Source organism: Anser anser (assembly GCF_964211835.1).
Source record: "Anser anser genome assembly, chromosome: 1".
Lineage (NCBI taxonomy): Eukaryota > Metazoa > Chordata > Aves > Anseriformes > Anatidae > Anser > Anser anser.
In genome coordinates, this window is record NC_139720.1 from 74723479 (window position 1) to 74745834 (window position 22356).

The 22356-nt window shown below is 40.4% G+C and overlaps 1 protein-coding gene across 15 annotated transcripts in view; it reads left to right on the forward strand.

Moving 5' to 3' along the window:
* The window catches only part of SHISAL1 (shisa like 1), an 85136-nt gene that overhangs the window by 46225 nt on the left and 16555 nt on the right, over positions 1-22356 (forward strand). For 8 of the 15 annotated variants that reach the window (XM_083802133.1, XM_083802125.1, XM_083802123.1 and 5 more), the window contains exon 3: positions 4552-4881. In XM_083802133.1, the coding sequence (XP_083658259.1) occupies positions 4552-4881 (330 nt within the window). The other 7 variants (XM_083802126.1, XM_083802128.1, XM_083802127.1 and 4 more) reach the window with 5 other exon arrangements.

A 22356-nucleotide genomic window follows, 5' to 3' on the forward strand; every position in this document is an offset into this window, starting at 1 on the left:
TTTGAATGTGAGCAATTCATTTAGTATTAAATATAGAAATGCTAATGATATCCAACAGACTAAAAAAGAGTTCTGCCATTGAAAGTATTTTTCCATAAAACTTTGTCTAATAAGTTACTTAATCAGTCTTAAAAATAGTATTTACTTGAATATTGTATTCATATTCTCTCTGTTTTTCTATTATGCAAGTTCTGATTGGTATCAGCAGATCTGATGGGTATCAGCAGGGATCCTTAATCTGATACTGGAAAAACATTATGGCAGTCTGTAATACATCCATGTTTTTCCTTATCTCTCATTCCTGTTTTCACAGAATCACAGAATCATTTAGGTTGGAAGAGACCTCCAAGATCACCTAGTCCAACGTCTGACCTAACACTAACAAGTCCTCCACTAAACCATATCACTAAGCTATCGCTAAGTTTTCCAGGGTTGAATGGCTTTTGCACATCACATTACAACATTGTACCAAAAGCAATGTAAGGACAGAATCTTTCTCCATATATAGCATGTCCTCTGCAGAGCCGATGTTTGCTTAACTATCTCCCAGAAAATCAGCTTTACAAGAAAGCAAAGCTAAATAAATAAATATTTTTTTCAATTCCACTACCAACTGTTCCAAAAAGATGTAATTTAGTTGGGAAGACTTGTTAGGTACTACAGTAGTGGATTCTACAGGAAAATGTAAGATGGGGCAAAGATCTTTAGGTATTTTCTATTTTAATAAAAATAAAATAGAGAAAAATTCTAATTAAAGTATACATGTAAAAAATATAAAGGTTTCCTCAGTGATAGAAGTACCAATGCATTTCCAAGGATGTAAGCTCATATTTGCTTGGGGCAACACTTAAAATGTATTACTACTGTAAGTAACAGCCCCATTTGAGGAGAGTAGGGAAAGAAGCAGTTTCCATGGCCATCTGCCCGCATTTAAACTGCAGCTGTAGAATTTTGCTCGCAATTGTTTTGATTTGTTGTTATTGTTTTTTTGTGTTTTTTTTTAAAAGCCTGAATTCCCAAATGAATTATTTTCTGTTCATATACAGCATATAAAAAACCAGCAAACTCTTCCAAAACAAAGCTTAGTCCTAACCAGCTTGTCATCTCTATCAAAAAGTCAATGAATTAGATGGAAGGAGTCACATGGGTAAAAATAATAATAAAATAATCTATCCGCTTTCATTTGTTTGTAGAGGTGTCAGAGAAATCTGATTAGGATTCTGTATATGGAATAGGATGAGATGGGTAGAACATGTATTTCTCCAAGAGCCCAATTCAAGGCTTCCTGAAGTCAGAGCAAATCTTGACATTTACACAAGTAGGCTCTGTGTCAAGTGTATACCATATATACACTATATTTTTGTAAAAGCTGAAGTATCTTGAAATAATGAGCCACTAAGCTTTTCTGACATACCTATGGATTATCCTCTCTCACACAGAAGCTAGAAGAAAATTATCTCGCAACTCTACTCCAGATCTTGCTTTTGTATTGCTGGTCCTGCAACAGCAGAGGACTGGGCAACATGGCTGTGGAAGTAGTTTTCAGTGTTACATTGCAAAGCATTGTGTTGAACCTAAAGAGAAGCTCCAAAGTGACTGACTGAGAGGGCAGGAGAATTGGGAGGCGAGGCCATGCTTTTCAGCTGGGGAAGGGGAGGAGGATACACAACCACACCAAAAAAATCGTAATATATTTGTCCCAGTGAAGGAGCAAACCCCAATAATTTGAATCTCGACAGATTTGGAATCCACTCACACTTTATTTTTAATTGAAATTAAACTTCTGCACAGAAGTACAGAAAAATTGGACTGTAAGATGAAACTTTTACTGTTAAATTATTCAGTTCAATGAAATGAGAGCATGTCCTAGGTGTTTTGATTCCCAGTTCTTTGCCATGTCTCTGGCCCTACTGTTACTCAGTGATACAGAAGTAAGGTTGTTTATTTTCTAATTACGGCATCTTCATAATTTGTAGGTAAGTTTTAATTTTTAATGTGATTAGTAAGCATCAGCAAAATTAGTATTTTCTACCATCTTAATAGTTTGAGAAACAAAATATATCAAAGTATGGCATTTCCCTCTGTGTACAAAGCATACTACGTATTAATTTTGCTTGCGATTTGTCACAAGGCCCCTTTGATAGAGCTATAGTCCCACTGTGTTATTTTAAATAAAGAAGTCTTTCAGTTTTGTACTTGTGAGAAACAGATGTTATTTAGAAGGAGCAGATGGAGAGCTCTCACATGGCATGATTAATAAATTGTTGCTTTAAATTGGAACTCTCAAAATAGCTCAAATTTTCACTAACTAAAGTTCATTGGGTAAAAGTAAATGCCTAAAATACAAAAGAATTCTTCTGAGGTAACTGAAAGAAATGTTTCTGCCTCTCAAATTGCTGCCAAAACAAAAATAACATGTTTTCTAACATTTCCATTCTTACTATGGATCAAATACAGCACACCTATTCCTAACATGCATTGGTACTAGTAATGAATAGGAACAGGATTTGTCACAGTGGATTTCTTCCTGACTTCTCCGGCCTTCACTTCCCTTTTATTTATATTGGCAGAAAATAGAGAATTTTACTCCAATAGGGATAAACCCACTGAAAATGAAGAGTACCACTGCTGAGAAGCCTAGCTTAACCAAATCCACTTACAGTTCCAAGTGCTTTGGACTGCAATGATTTCAATGCATTACAAAAGCCTACCCACTGTTTTTTGAATTTAGGCATACGGGTACAGGTCTTTAGCAGAGGCAAAGACTATTGAGTTAAGAGTTTTCAGAATCACTACATTTTGTCTATTTCTGATCCTCCTAGAAACTTACTGAAAAGTTTAAAAATCCTAGGCTAGAATGAATGATCATAAAGTTAGACAGAAAGGGCCCATTAACAGCTCTCATTACTCACAGTTGTTTGCTATGGAACCCCATTTAATCTAAGCATTTTATATCAGTGTAGTGGAAGAATCATTTACTGGAGAGGAAAATCAGTCTCAGTAATTGCTGACAGGCAGCAACACAAATTAAAATTCTGTTTTCTTATCTGATCTCTATCTTCAAATGCTGATTTTATTTATAAAATGGAAGATCTGTACAAAAGTTTAAATGGAAGTGAAAGTTCGAAGCAGAGACTTGAAAAGTTTTAGGTTTGAAAAGGTTTGGGACATATTTTTAAATTGTCAATATATCTTTCTGGCTTGTGTCTATAATGTGTGTTCTCAGGCTTTTTTCCTCTCAGAGCACTTTAGTTTTGATCAATGTTCTGATACAACAATTCCCTCAAAGTCTGTGAAAGAGAGCAGCGTTGAACATGTGTTCAGTTGTATTCACGTAAGTTCAGGTTCGAATAGATGGGGGCTGCCTGCTGATATGCTTAGATGTCATTTTCCCCCAAGATTGTCTTCCTAATGATACTTTTTACTAGTATCCTTTCTGCTTGCTCTTGTTTTTATAGTCTCTACTACACATTATTTCCACATAAGCTCTTAGGTCTAGATCGGCCTTCTTTCTCTGCGTACCTAACAATTTCATTCTTACTTGTTTCTTCCCATCTCTGTTCTGGTCTTGTCTTCCCCACTCACAGAGTTTCCAATTCAAACTACATTTATAACTGGTAATCTTTTTTTTTTTTTTCTTTTAAGAATATTGCATCGCCAGCAGAGCTTTAGCTTTTTTCCCCTGTTTGATCTCTGTACTGTTGATCCCTTATACCTTTTCTTCCTTTCTTTGCCCTCTAGTAACTTTACTCACCTGTCTTAGCTACAAAGCTCCATGCATCATGCCGGCAGCTGATAATTTTCACTGCCTTTACCCATATGTACCTTACAGCTACACCAACATGAACGTGCAAACATAGTACGTATTTTCTTTCTTATTGAATGCATTATATAATACAATCTTGTCCATATTCTTCCTTCCTAAATTGAGCATAAGCTAACTAATGGATCTTTAGCAGTTGCTCTTGAAAGCCTCTTCTGCAGCCAACAATTATTAGTCATAAAATTCAGAGCAAGTCCAAACACGTTAAACAGCTTTTAAGACAAGGGGTTTATAATGCTTGTCAGCAGTGAATGTTTCAATAGTAGAGGCACCCTTGGGTTCAATGATTACAGCATATTTTCATATTGTTAATCCTCACTCGTATAAATGCCCTGTTGCTTCCAGAAGGGTGGCTCTCTGAGAGAGAATTTGCAGAATAAGACAGAATAAGACCCATCAAACATTTGTATATCAATGGTATCACTTAAAGCATCAAAGTTAATCACATACTACGTTTATATACTGGTATATGTACACAGATGAGAGAGAAATAAAAATGTTTGCAGGACGGGGGCCTTAATTTTTAAAAGCCTCCCATGTCATGCATACAGCAGTATTTAGACAGATTAAAATAATAGATAATATTTTACGACATTCTTTCAAACAAAATTTTGGTATCATTCATCTATATATTATTTTTACATAATTAATGGAACAAAAAACCTTTACTACAATGACCACTACACATATTACATGACTTTTTTGTTTTGCCTTTTTTACTTTCACAGCAACTACAGTGCACTGTTAGGGGTGTGGATCTATGGCTTTTTTGTGGTGATCTTGCTGGTACTGGACCTTTTATATTACTCTTCAATGAACTATGATATTTGCAAATTTTACCTGGCACGGTGGGGAATCCAGGGAAAGTGGATGACACAAGGACAGAGCCGATGGATTAACCCTGCTCAGGATCCAAGCCAAGTACAGACAAAGCCTCAGCCAGAGACACAGCCTCAAACTCAGCCTCAGCCACAGCCTCAAACGTCACAGACAGTACATACTTTAAAAGGAGATGCTTTAAGCCCACCTCTGATGTCTTTTCAGAGTACATCTGCCTGGTAAGTATGTTAAGCCATTCTGTGATGTATTTTTTGACTCTCGTTTTGTAGTTTGAACAATCATCTGCATTTGGAAGTTTCTGCAAATTCAGGCTGAGTGACACCATTTGAGAACGTAGCACATAATTCTTTATATTGTGAATTGTCTTACATAATTACTGCTTAGGAGTGATTTCTTATTCTGGAGTATTTTAAATTATCTTTTAATATTATTCTCTCAGAGAAACAGATGCTGCCATTTTTCAGTGGTAAATAGTTTTACTACTCCTAGACAACATCCTTGTCTCTAAATTGAAGAGAAGTGATTTTAAAGGGTGGACAGTTCAGTGGATAAGGAATTGGCTGGATGGCCACACCCAGAGAGTGGTGGTCAACGTCTCTCTGTCCAGGTGGAGGCCAGTGACAAGTGGTGTCCCTCAGGAGTCCATCTTGGGACTGGTAGTGTTTGACGTCTTCATAAACGACATAGGCAGTGGGATCAAGCACACTCAGCTCATTCGCAGATGACACCCAGCTGAGTGGTGCAGTTGGCACTATATAGGTAAGGGATGCCATCTAGAAGGACCTGGATAGACTTGAGAAGTGAGCACACATGAACCTCATGAAGTTCAACAAGGCCAATTGGAAGGTGCTGCATCTGGGTTGGGACAATCCCTAACATAAGTACAGACTGCGGGATGAATTAATTGAGAGCAGCCCTATGGAGAGGGACCTGGGGGTACTGTTGGATGAAACACTGGACATGAGCTGGCAGTGTGCACTTGTAGTCCTGAAGGCCAACTGTATCCTGGACTGCAACATCAGAGGAATGGCCAGCAGGTGGAGGGAGGTGATTCTCCCCTTCTACTCTGCCCTCATGAGGTCCCATCTAGAAATACTGCATCCAGCTCTGTGGCCCCCAGCACAAGAAAGACATCGACCCATTAGAGTAGGTCCAGAGGAGGGCCACAAGGATAATCAGAGGACTGGATCACCACTCATATGAAGAAGGCTGAGAGAGTTGGGGATGTTCAGCCTGGAGAAGAGAAGGCTCCAGGGGGATCTCTTTGCCCCCTTAAAAGGGAGCTTATAAGACAGACTTTTTACAAGGGCATGTAGTGATAGGACAAGGGGTATTGGTTTTAAACTAAAAGAGGGGAGCTTTAGCATTGTGGTTTAACCAGGCTGGCAGCTAAGCACCGCACAGCCATTCGCTTACCCTCCCCACTCCCTCTCTGGGATGGGGGAGAGAATCAGGAAAATGAAGCCTGTGGGTTGAGATAGAGACAGTTTATTAGGACAGAAAAGAAAGGAAAATAATAATAATAGTGATAATAGTAATACTAATAATAACGCGTACAAACAAGTGATGCACAATGCAATTGCTCACCACCCACTGACCGATGCCCAGCCTATCTCCGAGCAGCCAGTCCCCCCACCCCAGCCAGCCATCCCTATATATTGTTCAGCGTGACACCATATGGTATGGAATACCCCTTTGGCCAGTTTGGGTCAGCTGTCCTGGGTCTGTCCCCTCCCAGCTCCTGCTGCACCCCCAGCCTGCTCGCTGGCAGGACAGAGCGAGAAGCTGAAAAGTCCTTGGCTTGGTGTACGAGCTGCTGTGCAACAATTAAAACATCAGTGTGTTATCAACACACTCATCCTAAATCCAAAACACAGTACCCTACCAGCTACCAGGAGGAAAAACAACTCTGTCCTAGCTGAAACCAGGACATTTAGTTTAAGTATAAGGAAGAAATTCTTCACTCAGAGGATGGCAAGGCACTAGCAGAGACTTCCCAGAGAATCTGTGGATGCCCCATTCCTGGAGGTGTTCAAGGCAGGGTTGGATGGGACTTTGGGCAACCTGGTCTGGTGGGAGATGTCCCTGCCCATGGCAGGGAGGTTGGAATTAGGTGGTCCTAAAGGTCCCTTTCAACTCAAACCATTCTGTGATTCTGCTCTGTGGTACAAATAAATTACAAATCTTTGTTTCTGCATCAACCATTATAAAGTTAATTTTCGTCTGGTACCAAAGACAATTTGCTGTGTGTATCTACATGTCTGTTGGTCTGGTTTTAAAAGACTGTATAAATAGCAACAGTGCAATAACTTCAATGTGAGATATCACCAATCCACACCATTTGTGGCATGAGATACAGAAGCAATGTGAAAACCAGGTTAGTTTTCTATATGCATAGCTGAAAAAGCATACCTTAATCTCATTTGACAGGATGACACAAGTAGGCTACTGTAAAGTTAAATGCAACCAAAACAAAACAAAAGAAAAAAAACATGCCCAATGGGAGACAGATTCAGGAGTAGCAAGAACAGAAAATACAAACAGAAGAAACTAAGGACTGATAACCACGGGACAACATGTCATTGAATGATTTTTGTTTTTACCAAAGAAAACAGAATTAAAGGAAGAGAGATGAATAAACCAATACTCTGAATGAGGTGTCAAAAGAGGCAGGTGATTTTTTTCATGGCAAGAGTTTTCTAGACTTGTCCTGAAAGGAAAGGGTGCAGAGCCACCAGTGCAATTTAGAAGTGTTCCAGAGGGCTAGACACCGAGTTTTGGCAAAATAAAGTGATCCAAGAATGAGCAGGGTGAAAAAGATGACGGCAGTTCCTGAAGCTGTAGAGCATATAAAGACACAGTGTTGGTCTTGATCTGAAACCTTTGGATAGCACTCTTTTGAAAAAAGGATGATATCAGCAGCAGTCCTTTTATTTCATAACTTGCTCTTTAGTTTTAAAAGAAAATCTAGAGCAAAAAGGGTTGAAGATTTCTGTGATAGAAAAGGTAACAATAGTATGACCAAGGAAAAGGATCAGTGAGAGAGGAGCTCATTTGGTGTAGCAGTCAGTACTGACTGAATATATTCAGTGCAGCTCAGACTTAAAGGACCATTATATTACAGCAGATGGTGTCTAAATGGAAGAGTCCCAATAATGCTCCATAAGAGAGATACTTCCTTGTACTTAGTTATAAGCATTCTCCTTTTCCTCTTCTTCCTCTTCCCTTCTTTTTTCCTTCTTCCAGTCCCTGCAGCTTTTTTGCACATGAAATTCCCAGTCTTTAGTTGGAATTGCCATACAGCTTAAAACCAACGTTTGTAATACAGTATTGGTGGTTTAGCTTCATACTTGTGTATGTATACAAAAATGCAATAACTATTTTATATCTGTATTTATATATTTAAAATATTAGGCCTGGCTATACTAGTTGGTTGTTCTGCCATACTTTTACAAATCAAAGGAAACTGTCCAGTAATTTTTGAAGGATTCTTAATCAATTTCCATTACTGACTTTTGTTGTTCTTTTTCTTTGCTTTTTTTGAAGCATTAAGCGGGGATTGTATGTTAGGATCAGGTGAGCATATCACACATGCTCCTTTTCCTGTGTTTGCAGGAGATGAGCCTTGATAAATCGCTGTTGTAACCCTCACCCCTTCCCCACTGCACTGTGTGCGTATGATCCCATCAGCTCCCATAACATTATTTTTTTTTCTAAATCCTTTCATTGCCCAATGAAAGAAATAAGTAGATGTTTCCTTAGCAAATCCATGTTTATCCCTTGTATTCCAGCACATAAAATACTACAGGAAATGCCATATTTTCAAGTTTATAACCTGCTACTTTTTTGAAACTTACAACCCTTCAACTAAGTGCATAGATGTTGTGGTGTTTTTACGCTGCTGGGCAGCTGAGCTCCACCACAAGCGCCCTCTCACTCCCCCTGCTCAGGAGAAGAAGGGGAGAGAAAAACATGCGGGACAGATTAAAAAAAATCATAATAAAAGGCTTATGGATTGAGGTAAGGGTAATTTAATTAAAGGGAAAAGAAAGAGGAAAAAAAAAGCCACACGGAAGCACAGAGAAAAAAAAAATTCTCTACTTCCCATCAACGAGCGACATTTGGCTATGTCCCAGGAAGCAGGGCCTCCATACATGTAGTGGTTGTTTGGGAGGAGAGACATCTTCATAACAAGAGCCTCCCCTCTCCTTCCCCTTCCCCAGCTTTTATTGCTGTGTGGCACCACATGGTATGGCATATCCCTTTGGTTGGTTTAGGTGAGCTGCCCTGGTGATGTCCCCTCCTCGCCCCTTGCCCATCCCCAGCCTGCTGGCTTTGGGGGCTGGAGGGACTCTTGGTGCTGTGGTGCACAGCACAGCAATAGACAAAACACTGGTGCAATATCAGGGCTGTTTGTGGTTTGATACCAGTGCTGTTCTAGCTACAGGTGCAGAGCACTGCATTCCTATATGGGCTGCTGTGGGGGAAATTAACTCCATCCTAGCCAGACCCAGCACAGGTGTCTCACAAACACGGTAGGCAGGGCATTAGCATATGGAAGAAGCTTTTGAGTAAAGAGGTCTTTCAGAAAAATAGACTTGTGTACTACAGCAAGTGGTAAGACAGTAGGGAGTAAGAGTAGTTTCCCTGGCTATTTATTTCTCCATTAGATAATCTGCAGGTTATACACATGGAAAATATGGTAATTTTGCAATATATATATAAATTAAGTTTAGCTTCCATTTAGAGTCTGTTTCTGCTGCAGTCTATATTTGATGAACAACCTTAGTACTGTCTTCTCAAAATTTAATCATGCTGTTAGTGAAGAAGTGCAATGGAGTTAAAGGATTTATCATTTCCACCACTGTCTTCAAGATTGCTCAATTATTCACATCTTTTTGTTTTCCATTTTATACTTGAATTTCCATTATTGCAGATGATGACACCAGCCCCTTGAACTGCTTTGGTAACAGCAAGATTCCAGTTATAAAATCAACTTCTCAGTTTGTGTTCACATTTTTGAAGTGTCTTAAACTTATCCCTGCTTTTCCAGTCACAGAGAAAATGAGTGTTTTTCTTCAGCACCTCACAAACACATTTACATATATATGGGTGGTGTCATGCCATAAGAGCAGCTCCAGTTTGCAGATGGGCTTTCTTTCAACTCAAAAAACAGGAAAATAGAAAAAAGATTTTTTAATCCTGTGAGATACGCATATATCCCAGGGCACAAAAACTTGAATACTGTTTAAAACATTTTGCAAAAAAGTTCACAAGTTTTCATGACAACAAAAGTTGTCAAAGTTATTAGCTTCCTGTACTACATTTATCATAATAGAGTTAGGAAAAAAACATTCTAGAAGACGGTACATTGTGATAATGGGGAAGTGATTCTTGTATATCAGGAATCAAAGCAGCACTCCCTATTGCAGTCTCCTATTGCAGAGGACTGAAAGTGTAAGAAAGCATCCCAAGAACAATGTCAGGATTAACCTATGATTTGTAAAGTAGTTTGGGAACTTCCTGGATTAAAAAGTTGATGTAAGTGCTAAATATTTCATCATTTTCTTGTTCTAGTTTAAATGCTGTGGCAGCTAGCAAATGTGACGCCCATCTACAAGAAGGGCCGGAAGGTAGAACCGGGAAACTATAGACCTGTTAGTTTGACCTAAGTGCCAGGGAAGCTCATGGAGCAGATTATCTTGAGTGTCATCACGCGGCACTTGCAGGGCAAGCAGGCGATCAGGCCCAGTCAGCATGGGTTTATGAAAGGCAGGTCCTGCTTGATGAATCTGGTCTCCTTCTATGACAAAGTGACATGCTTAGTGGATGAGGGAAAGGCTGTGGATGTGGTCTACCTTGACTTCAGTAAGGTTTTGGACAACGTTTCCCACAGCATTCTCCTCAAGAAACTGGCTCATGGCTTGGACTGGTGTACGCTTCATTGGGTTAAAAACTGGCTGGGTAGCTGAGGCCAAAGAGTTGTGGTTAATGGAGTTAAATCCAGTTGGAGGCCGGTCACCAGTGGAGTCCCCCAGGGCTCAGTACTAGGGCCAGTTCTCTTTAATATCTTTATCGATGATCTGGATGAGGGGATTGAGTGCACCCTCAGTAAGTTTGCAGATGACACCAAGTTAGGTGTGTGTGTCGATCTGCTCGAGCGTAGGAAGGCTCTGCAGGAGGATCTGCATAGGCTGGACCGATGGGCTGAGGCCAACTGTATGAAGTTCAATAAGGCCAAGTGCCAGGTCCTGCACCTGGGGCACAACAACCCCAAGCAGAGCTACAGGATAGGAGATGAGTGGCTGGAAAGCTGCCTGGCAGAGAAGGACCTGGGAGTATTGGTTGATAGGCAGCTGAATATGAGCCAGCAGTGTGCTCAGGTGGCCAAGAAGGCCAACAGCATCCTGGCTTGTATAAGAAACAGTGTGGCCAGCAGGGCTAGGGAAGTGATTGTCCCCCTGTACTCGGCTCTGGTGAGGCCGCACCTCGAGTACTGTGTTCAGTTTTGGGCCCTTCACTACAGGAAGGACATCGAGGTGCTCAAGCGAGTCCAGAGAAGGGCAACGAAGCTGGTGAGGGGTCTGGAGAACAAGTCTTATGAGGAGCAGCTGAGGGAGCTGGGATTGTTCAGCCTGGAGAAGAGGAGGCTCAGGGGCGACCTTATCGCTCTCTATAGGTACCTTAAAGGAGGCTGTAGCAAGGTGGGGGGTTTGTATTTTCTCCCACGTGCCTGGTGACAGGACGAGGGGGAATGGGCTAAAGTTGTGCCAGGGGAGGTTTAGGTTGGATATTAGGAAGAACTTCTTTACTGAAAGGGTTGTTAGGCATTGGAATGCCCAGGGAAGTGGTTGAGTCACCATCCCTGGAGGTCTTTAAAAGACATTTAGATGTAGAGCTTAGTGATATGGTTTAGTGGTTTAGTGGAGGACTTGTTAGTGTTAGGTCAGAGGTTGGACTAGGTGATCTTGGAGGTCTCTTCCAACCTAGATGATTCTGTGATTCTGTGAATTGGCTAGGAAACCAATGACTGAAACAGAGATGTCAGAGCAAACAATCAAGCAAGTCATAGTATATAGTGTTTAGAACCATCCCCAAGATGTTTAAACATCTTGTCTTAGCAGACCACTTTGTTATTTACTTGAGACAAAGAGGGCCATGAACAGTCATAATATTATTATTTCTAAAGAAGTCTGGAATGCATTATACATGCTGCTGGCTGAGCTGCAGAGGGCTTGCAGTGTTGTGTAAGGACAGAAAGGAAAACCATTAATCTCAGAAACATCGAGCCTGATTTAGAATAACGTTGCTTCATCATGTAGTGTATGGATTTTGTGGCCCAACTGATGTTGATTTCTTCTTTAGCATGGAAACCATCTGAGGGCTGTACAAAGGCCTGTGTGGTCTGAGTCCGGGTCCTGGTGGATGTACCTTCCGCAGTCCAAACACCATCACAGACTCAGAAAAGAGGCCTGCAAGTGACTGAGCTTAAACCGCTGTGGTTTGCCTCATGGTGCTCCGTCTGGGCCATCACTGAGGTGCATGAGCCAGGCCCTTCCACGCTTACTGGTCCATGTAAGAACCTGCAGTCCAATTAGCCTGGGCAGGCTTTAACAGCTGGACATCAAACAGCAACAAGCAGCAAGGAATTCCTGCTGCTCAACAAAGCATGAGCCGGGGAGCAGTAAAATGGAATATTCTAAGTTGAGGAATCAAAATCCAGACCACTGAAAAAAATTGTTCTCACTACCACAGGAATATTGTTAGTTAATAATGGCTAAAAAAATGTCAAGCTAGCAAGGAAGACTGCATTAAGAGGAAGTTTGAGGAGGGGGAGCCTGGCAGAGCTTTCCAGACATACCATGGCTGCACTGTGTTCTAGCTGTGGGAGCAGAACTGTTGATCATCTCTCTACCTTGTTCTGCTGATCCTAAACCTCACACCCATCACAGAGGCATATCAAAGGGCATACAGTCTTCAACGCTATCTTTTGCCTCTGTCATCCCTGCCTGTCTGCACAACACAACACAGAGGCAATGTCTGCACTGAGTATGTTAAGCTACAGGAGTCACAGTTTCAGAAATCTGCTGCTTGTCCAGGATCAGGAAAGCTACCAGCCCAGCAGGGTGAGCCTGTGCTTTTTTTCTTTATGCAGTTGGAATGGGCTAGACAAAGGCAAGTCTATTTTACTTCTCCTTATTAGATTTTGCAGTCTGCTTTTGCTGTGAATTCCTCTGAGTCTTTCAGACACCAAATAGAATCGTTTGTAGCACACCACTACTCCATGCCTCTTCAAGTGACTATCAAATCACTTAAAAAGAGGGGGATAAAAACAAACTCTGCCAGTATGTTTAAAGGCTAGCAAGTAGCTAAGCATGTCCACAGTAGCTGTACAAAAAAAAAATAAATAAATAATAATAATTTTAAAAAAACCCACAGATGTGGAATAAAGACTGTGCTGGTGGGTAAACGTCTATGTGAAATAATTCCGTTTGATAATATATCTTGAAACAGAATACGTGTTATCACTGGAGCTAAATACCCACATTTGATAGGTGCTGTGCTTCAGCAATTTCAAAGAGCTGCACAATCATGCCAGTGTCACCTAGCTTGGGACACTGGCTCTGAAGTGGGTCAGCTGTGCGGTGTGACCATGGCCACCATCCAGAAAAAGCACTCTGCAGCAGTGTGGCAGGGGGATTCTGTGAAGAGACTGCTCTTGATAGAAAATATTTACAGGAACAGAGTGAACAAAATCTGCCCCATTCAAGGCACTGTTTTTATTTACATCCCCTAGCTAGACTGTTGAACTACACTCAAGACTAAGTATGGCAAACCAAAGCACTATAGTTTGTTTTATGAGAGCTTTTATGAGAAAACTACTTAAGAGTTAACATCCTGGAGTATCTATCTAGTAAGAAACATTAAGGGTATCAGACAACATCTACAATTACACGTGCACTTACATTCCCTTCAAAAGACATTAATTTAGAATAACAGATATTGTTAAATAATTTTCTTCTCAATATTCTTGCCTGTTTGCTAGGACCCGCATAGCTGTAAAAACATAAGAAGCTTAAAAACTAAAACAAAACTAGGGAAATCACTTTCTGCTCCTGGAAGAGCCAGATCATGAAACTGGTTTTGCATTGCGTATCCCTTCTCTTGCCTGGACTCCTATGTGATGTCAGGGCAGGAGACCAGCAAAACGGGTGGGAGACTTGGAAGCAAGCACCTCAAATTCCTTAATGCTCCAATGCTTGTTTACTTGCCACCACGCTATAATTATGCAACTAAATGGAAAGGTTTTATTTTGAATTTCATAGTTTTTATTTAAACAATTCAAGATACATAAATGAGTGCTTTTTTGTTGTTTTTAGAAATTCACTACTGACATGAAGACAATATGCAAGGCTTCTGACCACTTCAGTCTGAATCCCAGCAATCCTTCTATATGTTGATAGACACTGCTTCTTCTGTTGATACATAAATAATACATACGGTTCATTTCATGCCTATTCTCTTTTTGCTTTTGTTCTGTAAGTTATAGACCCAATAATGCAACATTTATTTCTTCACGTTTGTGTAAACTGCAGATTCATTGGATATGAGATGATCGATATTCCCTATGTAGTTACTTCTCAGCCTATCCATCAATCTGGGACCGTCATATTCATCAACTTTATGAAAGTCTTCCCTTTAAATTGACTGTACAGTTAAAGGGATTTAACTATCTTAAATATGGTAATGAATTGTCAGAAAACAGCAATTAGTAGAAAAGTGAGTAGTTAAATGGATATCTGAAAGTTATTGATAAATGAACTCTGCATGCTGAGAAATGAAAGCTAGTCAAAATACTGGAAACCAATTCTGAACAACTTCCATATTTAAATTTTCTCGTATATTTTGAGTAGATTTTCTTGCAGCCAGATCCTTAGCTTATCTAGATAATAACAAATCAAGAGTGTAACTGCTGAAGTAGCAGATAGCAGCATGCAATTCATGTGAAATCAGAAGAAATCAATTAAGACTGCAATTTTACTGTATAATGTAACAACACTATAGTGTCATACACAGGAATGAGTGTGACATCACAAGTTTTATCAACAAAACCCATAATTTCTCTCACAGCAAACACCACTTAATTTTAAAGACAGTTAGAGCTATTTGGATAGTTCTTTCTCCTACCCCTTACCTTCACCTTGGAGTCAGATGCTCAACAGCACATACACTTTTCATACATTTTATATATGCACTGAGAAATAAAATGACTAGGTTGTTCTGAAGCTCCTCACATAGATTCTGAAGCATCACAGAGAAACTTTAAAGCATCCCCAAGCGCTTTTCAAATAAGCTGAGTGCAACTGCTGAGCTTCAAGGAAAAGTACTCACATATATATATTCATGCAGCAGTCTGTCCATTTCTCTTAATAGCACTTTAAAGGTGTCCAGGCTGGGTGATTTGAACTTCATATCTGCATTTAAAAATCCAAGTCAGCTGCTCACAGTCACCCTTGATTTAGATCTGTAAATACAAATGTAGCTGCAAATAAGCTTAGCTGCATCTGACATATTGTTAAGAGCAGCTGTATCTGGCAAACGCAAGAATGAGAGAGTTGCTCCCATACTTTGTATTGAATTATGCAGCCTCAGCCGAGTTAAACTTTAACTGGCAGGGACCAAAAATTATTACTACTAAAATGCAATTAATTGCTTTTAGTTTTCTAGAATCTAAATAAGGCAGATGGACAAGGAAGTGAGACGGATAATCAATAGCTTCAGCCAATGACTTTGCAGGTGGCAGAAGAGATGAAAGGGAAAGTGGCAAGGAGCTGGCGATACTGATCCAAACAGGCAAGCCCTCCTGCATTCATGGAAAGTTGCAGCAGGATTTCTGAGTAGGAAATTTAGCATAACTTACCAGATTCCAGAACTGAAAGAAAATATATCTTGAAAAATTAAAGAAGGGGGAAAAAAAGGAAATGATGGACAGAATATTGTCCATCTTAAATAGGCTACACCCCAGAAAACTACTAAAAACCTGCAAAATGACTATCTATGTACACTGTGTGTTTTTAACAGAAGTGAGAATGAAGAAGAAGAAAGCAAAAATCCAGTGGAAATAAGAGCCTATGAATTAAAATCCCATTGCTGTCAATGTCTGGGAAAGTCAACTCCAGCATGTATTTTGGTTATGAAGAAACAGATAACTTACCTCCTAACTCAAGGAGGAACAAGCAGGTAGTACAGCTGAAGGTCATGTACAGACCAGTTCATTATTCTCAGTTACTACTCAACAACAGCTGTATGTAATAATTCTGTTATAGGGTTGCAGAAGATCTGTTCAAGTATGCTAACACTTCTGCATGAAATAATGGCACACTGTAGAATTCCAAACAATAATCATAAAAAGCTGATGTGATGATGCTGAATCTGTGACCTTAAATGGTAACAGTGTCAGACAATTATTTGCAGTGACAGCAGAGGTCACGGATCTCCCACATCATTACTTTAATTGTTACTGTTCCCCGATTAGATCATGATGCAGCAAGCAATTAGGCATTTCATCAGAAAAGTGATAAAGCATGTTTGTATGACCTTGGTTTTATAATGATCTTTCACTGCACAGTTCAAGAAAAGGCCAGAAATTAGACACAGTCTAATTCATCATTAGGAAAGTATCAGATAAATGGTTGTTTAAGTCTCAAAAGCAAAATAGATCAAAAAGCATGGAAATTTGGGGAACATTAGAGTTGTTTTACTGTCCATTAGGTCAGGAGAGAACACATGCCAGTCAGGAAACCATTTTCAAGAACTGAAAATGTTTTGGAGAAGTTATGTGACCAACATTGTCGTAAATACATGTACACAGGTATCTATAACCATAATTGTAAAGAAAATCTATTCACTGAAAAAAAAAATGCCTCTGAAAAAACTTTGAAGTCCACTGTAAAATGTTTCTTGGAAATCACAAATGCTAGGGAGGTGAACCCAAGTTTAAGACATTAAACAGCAGGAAGATGACAAATGCAGCTCAAACAATTAAAAATGCCACTAATGGCAATGTCCAATGGCAGGTGATGACACGATCCCAAAACAGAACAAGTAGGCAAGCCTGAGAGATAGTACTTTAAACATCAGAGAAGACAGGATAGTCAGCACAATTACGTAGCCTACACAGAGCAGCATCACAGGAATAATTGGTGGAAAGTGGGCACACATCTTAAACTACAGGAACCTATGTAAAAAGTAGCTATGTGGAAAATAAATAGACCAGTTCACCTGACGTCCCGGTAGGGTAATCTGTTTCCTGTTGTTTGTGCGTACTGGTAACCTTTACTTAGGCTCCAAAGAGCCTGAAAGATGGAATAGTGGTGGAGACATGGCCATTTACAGCAAACATTAAAAGCAGCGATGGAAAGGTGTTTGCTCAGAGGTTCGTACAATCACTTTGCAGAACAGTGATTGATGGGCTTAAATCTAAAACGGTGTAAGGTCTGCCTGCAATTTTTCTGAAGGATGGGTGCTCTAGTACATAGCTGAGTAGTTTATGCACAAAGGAGTCTTCATAGTTAAGGGAACTTTGTCTGTGTTAATAGTGGCGAATCATACCACTGAGGTGGATTTGCATTAGAGCAATTCTTTGCAGTCATTAAAGTGATGCTGTTCTGAGAGCTGAAACACAGTGAACAGCCCGCCTCCTTCCTGTTGAAAATCATTACTATCAAGTAGCAGCATGTGGAAAAGTAGTTGCAGTGAGTTTCATCAAAAATTACAGTAAATTAATTAAAGTCATTAAGTATATTCTAGGTTGATTAGTGATACAGATTTTAATCAGTCATGCAGACAAGGGCGGCAAGTTATTTGCCATTGCATTCCCAACTTCTCAGCTCTTGGATGTGATACATCATTGGGAGCTGCTGAGCACAGTACCTTTTATCAGTCTTATGCTAGCAGCTCATCTCAGTCACAGTTCCACCTAAAATATTCTAAAGAAATTCTGATTGGAAAGCAGCCAGAATTCACCCTTTCTGATCACCAAAAAACTCTCAAACAGTGGCTGAAGTTAATAACTGATACCATCTAAAAAAATGCTTGCTTAATTTATTTTCTTTTAGACATTTTAAAGAAAATTATGTGAGGGGCTGGGGATTGATTTTTTCTTTTTTACTGGTCAGTGAAGCCTCTCAACGCTCAGAGTAAGAACGGCGTTCCAGCTAAAAAGAGCCCCACTGTTTGCTTGCACTACTAAAAGAAGATAAAAATGTGGATGATTTTTTGTAAATGTGTTAAAAATACAAACAAATTGTGATGCTATTGAAACCAAAAAAAAATTTGTTTCATCAGTTGCCAGCTGTCGCTCAGGTTGACTCTTCTATTTTCCTTGGAAATACATAAAGTAAAAGGAACTCAGAGTGAAAGTGCCTGAAGCAGTCCAACAATTATTCCAAATACTTAACTCGAGTTATATATATATAACTCCCCTGTACTCGGCTCTGGTGAGGCCGCACCTCGAGTACTGTGTTCAGTTTTGGGCCCCTCGCTACAGGAAGGACATGGACGTGCTCGAGCGAGTCCAGAGAAGGGCGACCAAGCTGGTGAGGGGTCTGGAGAACAAGTCTTACGAGGAGCGGCTGAGGGAGCTGGGCTTGTTCAGCCTGGAGAAGAGGAGGCTCAGGGGCGACCTCATCGCTCTCTACAGTTACCTGAAAGGAGGCTGTAGAGAGGTGGGGGTTGGTCTATTCTCCCACGTGCCTAGTGACAGGACGAGGGGGAATGGGCTAAAGTTGCGACAGGGGAGTTTTAGGTTGGATGTTAGGAAGTACTTCTTTACCGAAAGGGTTATTAAGCATTGGAACAGGCTGCCCAGGGAGGTGGTGGAGTCACCATCCCTGGAGGTCTTTAAAAGACGTTTAGATGTAGAGCTTAGGGATATGGTTTAGTGGAGTACTTAGTGTTAGGTCGGAGGTTGGACTCGATGATCTTGAGGTCTCTTCCAACCTAGAGAAATCTGTGAATCTGTGAATCTGTGAATATCCACAAGATGATGTTAGCTGAAATGGGGCAGGTTTTGGAGGGGTTACAGACAAGTAAAGTAACAGAAGAAGGGCTTGCTCAGCATTAGGGTAGTGACAAAAGTAATCCACATCTTCCCATTTAAGTCCCGATCTTCCAGTGTTTGTTGCATGGGAAATCTCTCATTTTCTTAGTTCCTATATTCCATTTAGATTAGTGCAAACGTGGTCTGGAAAGCTTTAGAAAACAAAAATAATGGAAAACTAAGGAACTGGCTAGCATTTATCCTATCTTTCTTAAAGTCAGTTCTCATGACCACTGGCTATAGCTAGAGTTACATTCTGCTCCTATATGTTAGAGAAGTAAATGAATACTTGATAGTCTGAGATGTATTTATCCTCACAGTGCTTATGTGCGTTCTGTTATTTCAGTTTGAGAGATGAGGCAGAAAAGCTTACCTGTTGCAGAGGGCCCTGCTGGAAGTATTTGACAAGAGCAAGAAACTGCTGGGCCAGCCCCCTCCCCACAGGCTGCAGTTTCCAGGGGATCAGACCTCCTTGAAAATTGGGAGGCAGTAAGCCTGGGATAGTGGAGGTGAACAGAAGGCTGTAGATTAGGGCTCCAACAGTCTGAGTGCAATGTGCTCTACACACAAACATAAGTGAACGCTGATTTTTCCATTTGGGTTTTGTTCCTCACCTGACATAATGTGAGGAAATGACATGGCAGCACACTGAGTAGGTTTGCTTGTGCAGTGCAGTACATGATCGAGTGCTTTGGCGAGGTTCTAAGAGACTGCCAGAGAGGAGACAAAGGGGTCATTAAAGGATTTACAAACTGCTACCACTCCATGCAGTTTCTACCTGTCACTCCCTTAGTTCCATAAAGACTTGCAAATGTGTTACAAAGATTAGCCATATGACAAACTATAACAAGGCTCTTAAAGACAGAGCATACTGCTCTCTGCTTTGGTATCTGAAATTTAGAACACCTTACCTGGGCAGCAGCGCTCCTGCCTCACAGCTCCGAGGTCACATATTTTGTATTACATAGTATAAACAGGGGAGATAAGGTCCACGGTAAAAGCACATCACCTGCCTGACTGTTCAGTTGTAGGCACTGCTGGTAGAGTGTCCTGGAACCATCTAAGATACCAGAATACATTAGGCAACTACACACCATGTATTTCCTACACTGTGTGATAGCTAAGCAAGCTAATTATATTATTGAGTATATAAAGATGGAGATGCTAGTTAGAAGAGATGCTAATTAGTGAGCTGTTATCTCACTAGCAGTGGTGATAATGCTGGAGGGAAACATCACCTTCACTAGTGCCTGTAGCAGAAAACACTGGCAGATGCAAAGGCATTCAGAAAAGAGCTGCAGAGCTTATTTGACTTCTGGAAAGTCTGATAAACTGTGAGAAGTTTAAGAAGCTCAAGGCTAGAAGAACATTAAAAAGCAATTTGATCCCAGTCTGTAAATTCTCTGTGAGGAGATTTTAGATAATGGAGGACTGTAGCAAACAAAGAAATAAAAAAAAATCCAAAACCTGGTACATCGATTTATACAAATCTAGACGGGCGATAAAGAGTAGGGTTAACCTCTGTCAATTTAGCCATCTGAAATTCAGGCATGTACTCCAAGCTAGTTATTTAGACATCCTCACTAACACACTGAGAGAAGCGTTTCCAGAGGGCTATTCAAACCACCTCTGTTAGGATGGATTGAATCCCTTGGATTCCTCGCTCTCTTGGTTTTGTTGTTGGTCAGTATGTTGAAGGTGACCTTATACACATCACTGACATTGAACCAGCTGAAGTTTGTGTGTGTGTGTGTGTTCATTGTACTGAAGTGTAAGTTTTTTTTCAAGGTTGGTCATAGTCCAAGGAAATGTCTTGAGATGCACCAGAATACTCTTTATGTGTCATTGTAGAACTAGGCACGATGGCTTGTGGAATATAAGCAAGAACCACAGGCTGGGAATGTAGGTCTGCAGAGGAGGCCAAGCAGAGGACCCTAAGCAGAACTGTTCTTTGAAATCTGGGTTAGCTGGGGAATATGTGAAGCTGGGTTCCCAAAAGACTCGCACCAACATCAGTTTTTCTATCATGGCATTGCATTCTCATCAGACTTAGAGAGTAGTCAGAAAACAGGGGGCCACAGCTGCACATCAGAATCACACTGCTTTTTCCAATGGTTGCCTCCACCATTTGGGAACACGGGGGACAAACGTGTCCTTCCTTCTCTCCACCTCTTCCAATAAATACTTGATTATGCAGCTGCTGCATAATAGCTGCTGATGCCAGTGGGACTACGTGGTGGTTGCATTATCAGACCAAAGAATGGAAATCTCTGGGCAAATTCTCATCTCAGCATCACCTGCGAAATCCTCATCTCTACTGTTCTGTGGGCACAGAAGGCCGATGATCATAGGAGGGCTGAGAAGGTGAGGATTATTTTTGTGTGTAGCTGGCTTACAATTTTTTATTTACAAGTGTTGTAAGATTGTAGTGGACACAAGAACATTGACACCGCATCAGGATTCTCTGTTGCAGTGCGTGCATGTGATACTTGTAGTTGAATTATTCATTGTGAATTATTACTTTCTTTCCACCTCTCATCTAATATTAAAGTGCACAACTGAAAACCACAGTTATCATCGGGCAACTGCAAAACGCATAAATATCTGTCATGAAAAAATGAGCATGCATTGGATCCGCAATACAAACATGCGCATCCACAAACGAATAAATAATGGAACTAACATAAAAAAAACATGGAACTAACAGAGAATAACCACCAGCTGGCCTTCATAATTGCTCAAAACAAAAATCTCCAAGATTCATAAATTATCATTCAAACCAAGCCATACCAAGTAGGATACCTCCTCCAGATGATGCCAAGGATGCACTGTTTTTCTTTCTCCGCACTCAAGAAATGCTCCTCAGCAGGGCTCACACACTGCCACCAATCCATGCACAAGGTGCCTGTTGCAGCTAAAGGAAGCTTTGCAGCCCAGCGTCTAGATGCAGCCCTGGGACAATACAAAAATAATAAACCAGTCACAGTTCTAGCACTGGAGCCAAAGCATGTTTCTTTGTGAAGCTGGCAATACATCTCAGGTGACCAGAAAAGAGTTGTTGTTTTCTTCCCTCCTTCACTCTGCTAAAATTAGCCAGGCTCCTTGGCTTCTTCTCTTTCCACACCTCCACTTCTCCCATGGCTTTTTATGTGGGAGGAGACATTCTGCACAAAATTCTCTTTCTAACGTTCCTTCCAGCATGTGGTACTGTTCTGGTGTGGGCCTTGCAGGTGTTACACCTCTGCTCCTAACTACAAATGAAGTTAAAAATTATTTATTGCTTGGGTCGTTATGTGTAGAGAAATATATACTAGAACTGCAACAGGAAGCCAAACACATAACCATGTTAACTGCAACAGCTTTGCTTTTATTTTTTTTTAATTGTTGCCACAATTGTTCCATTAATGTTAAAAAGCTGTTCTGTGTTCTTGTTTTGAAGTGTCTTCAGACATTTATTAAAAAAAATAGTTTTAGGTTTCATACTGCTGGAAAAGCCACACAAATGGCTGAAGAAAAGAAAAATCTTACAGAAAAAGAACAGTTACAGGCAACATGATGACACGATGTTTCATCCTACATGGAAATCCATCTC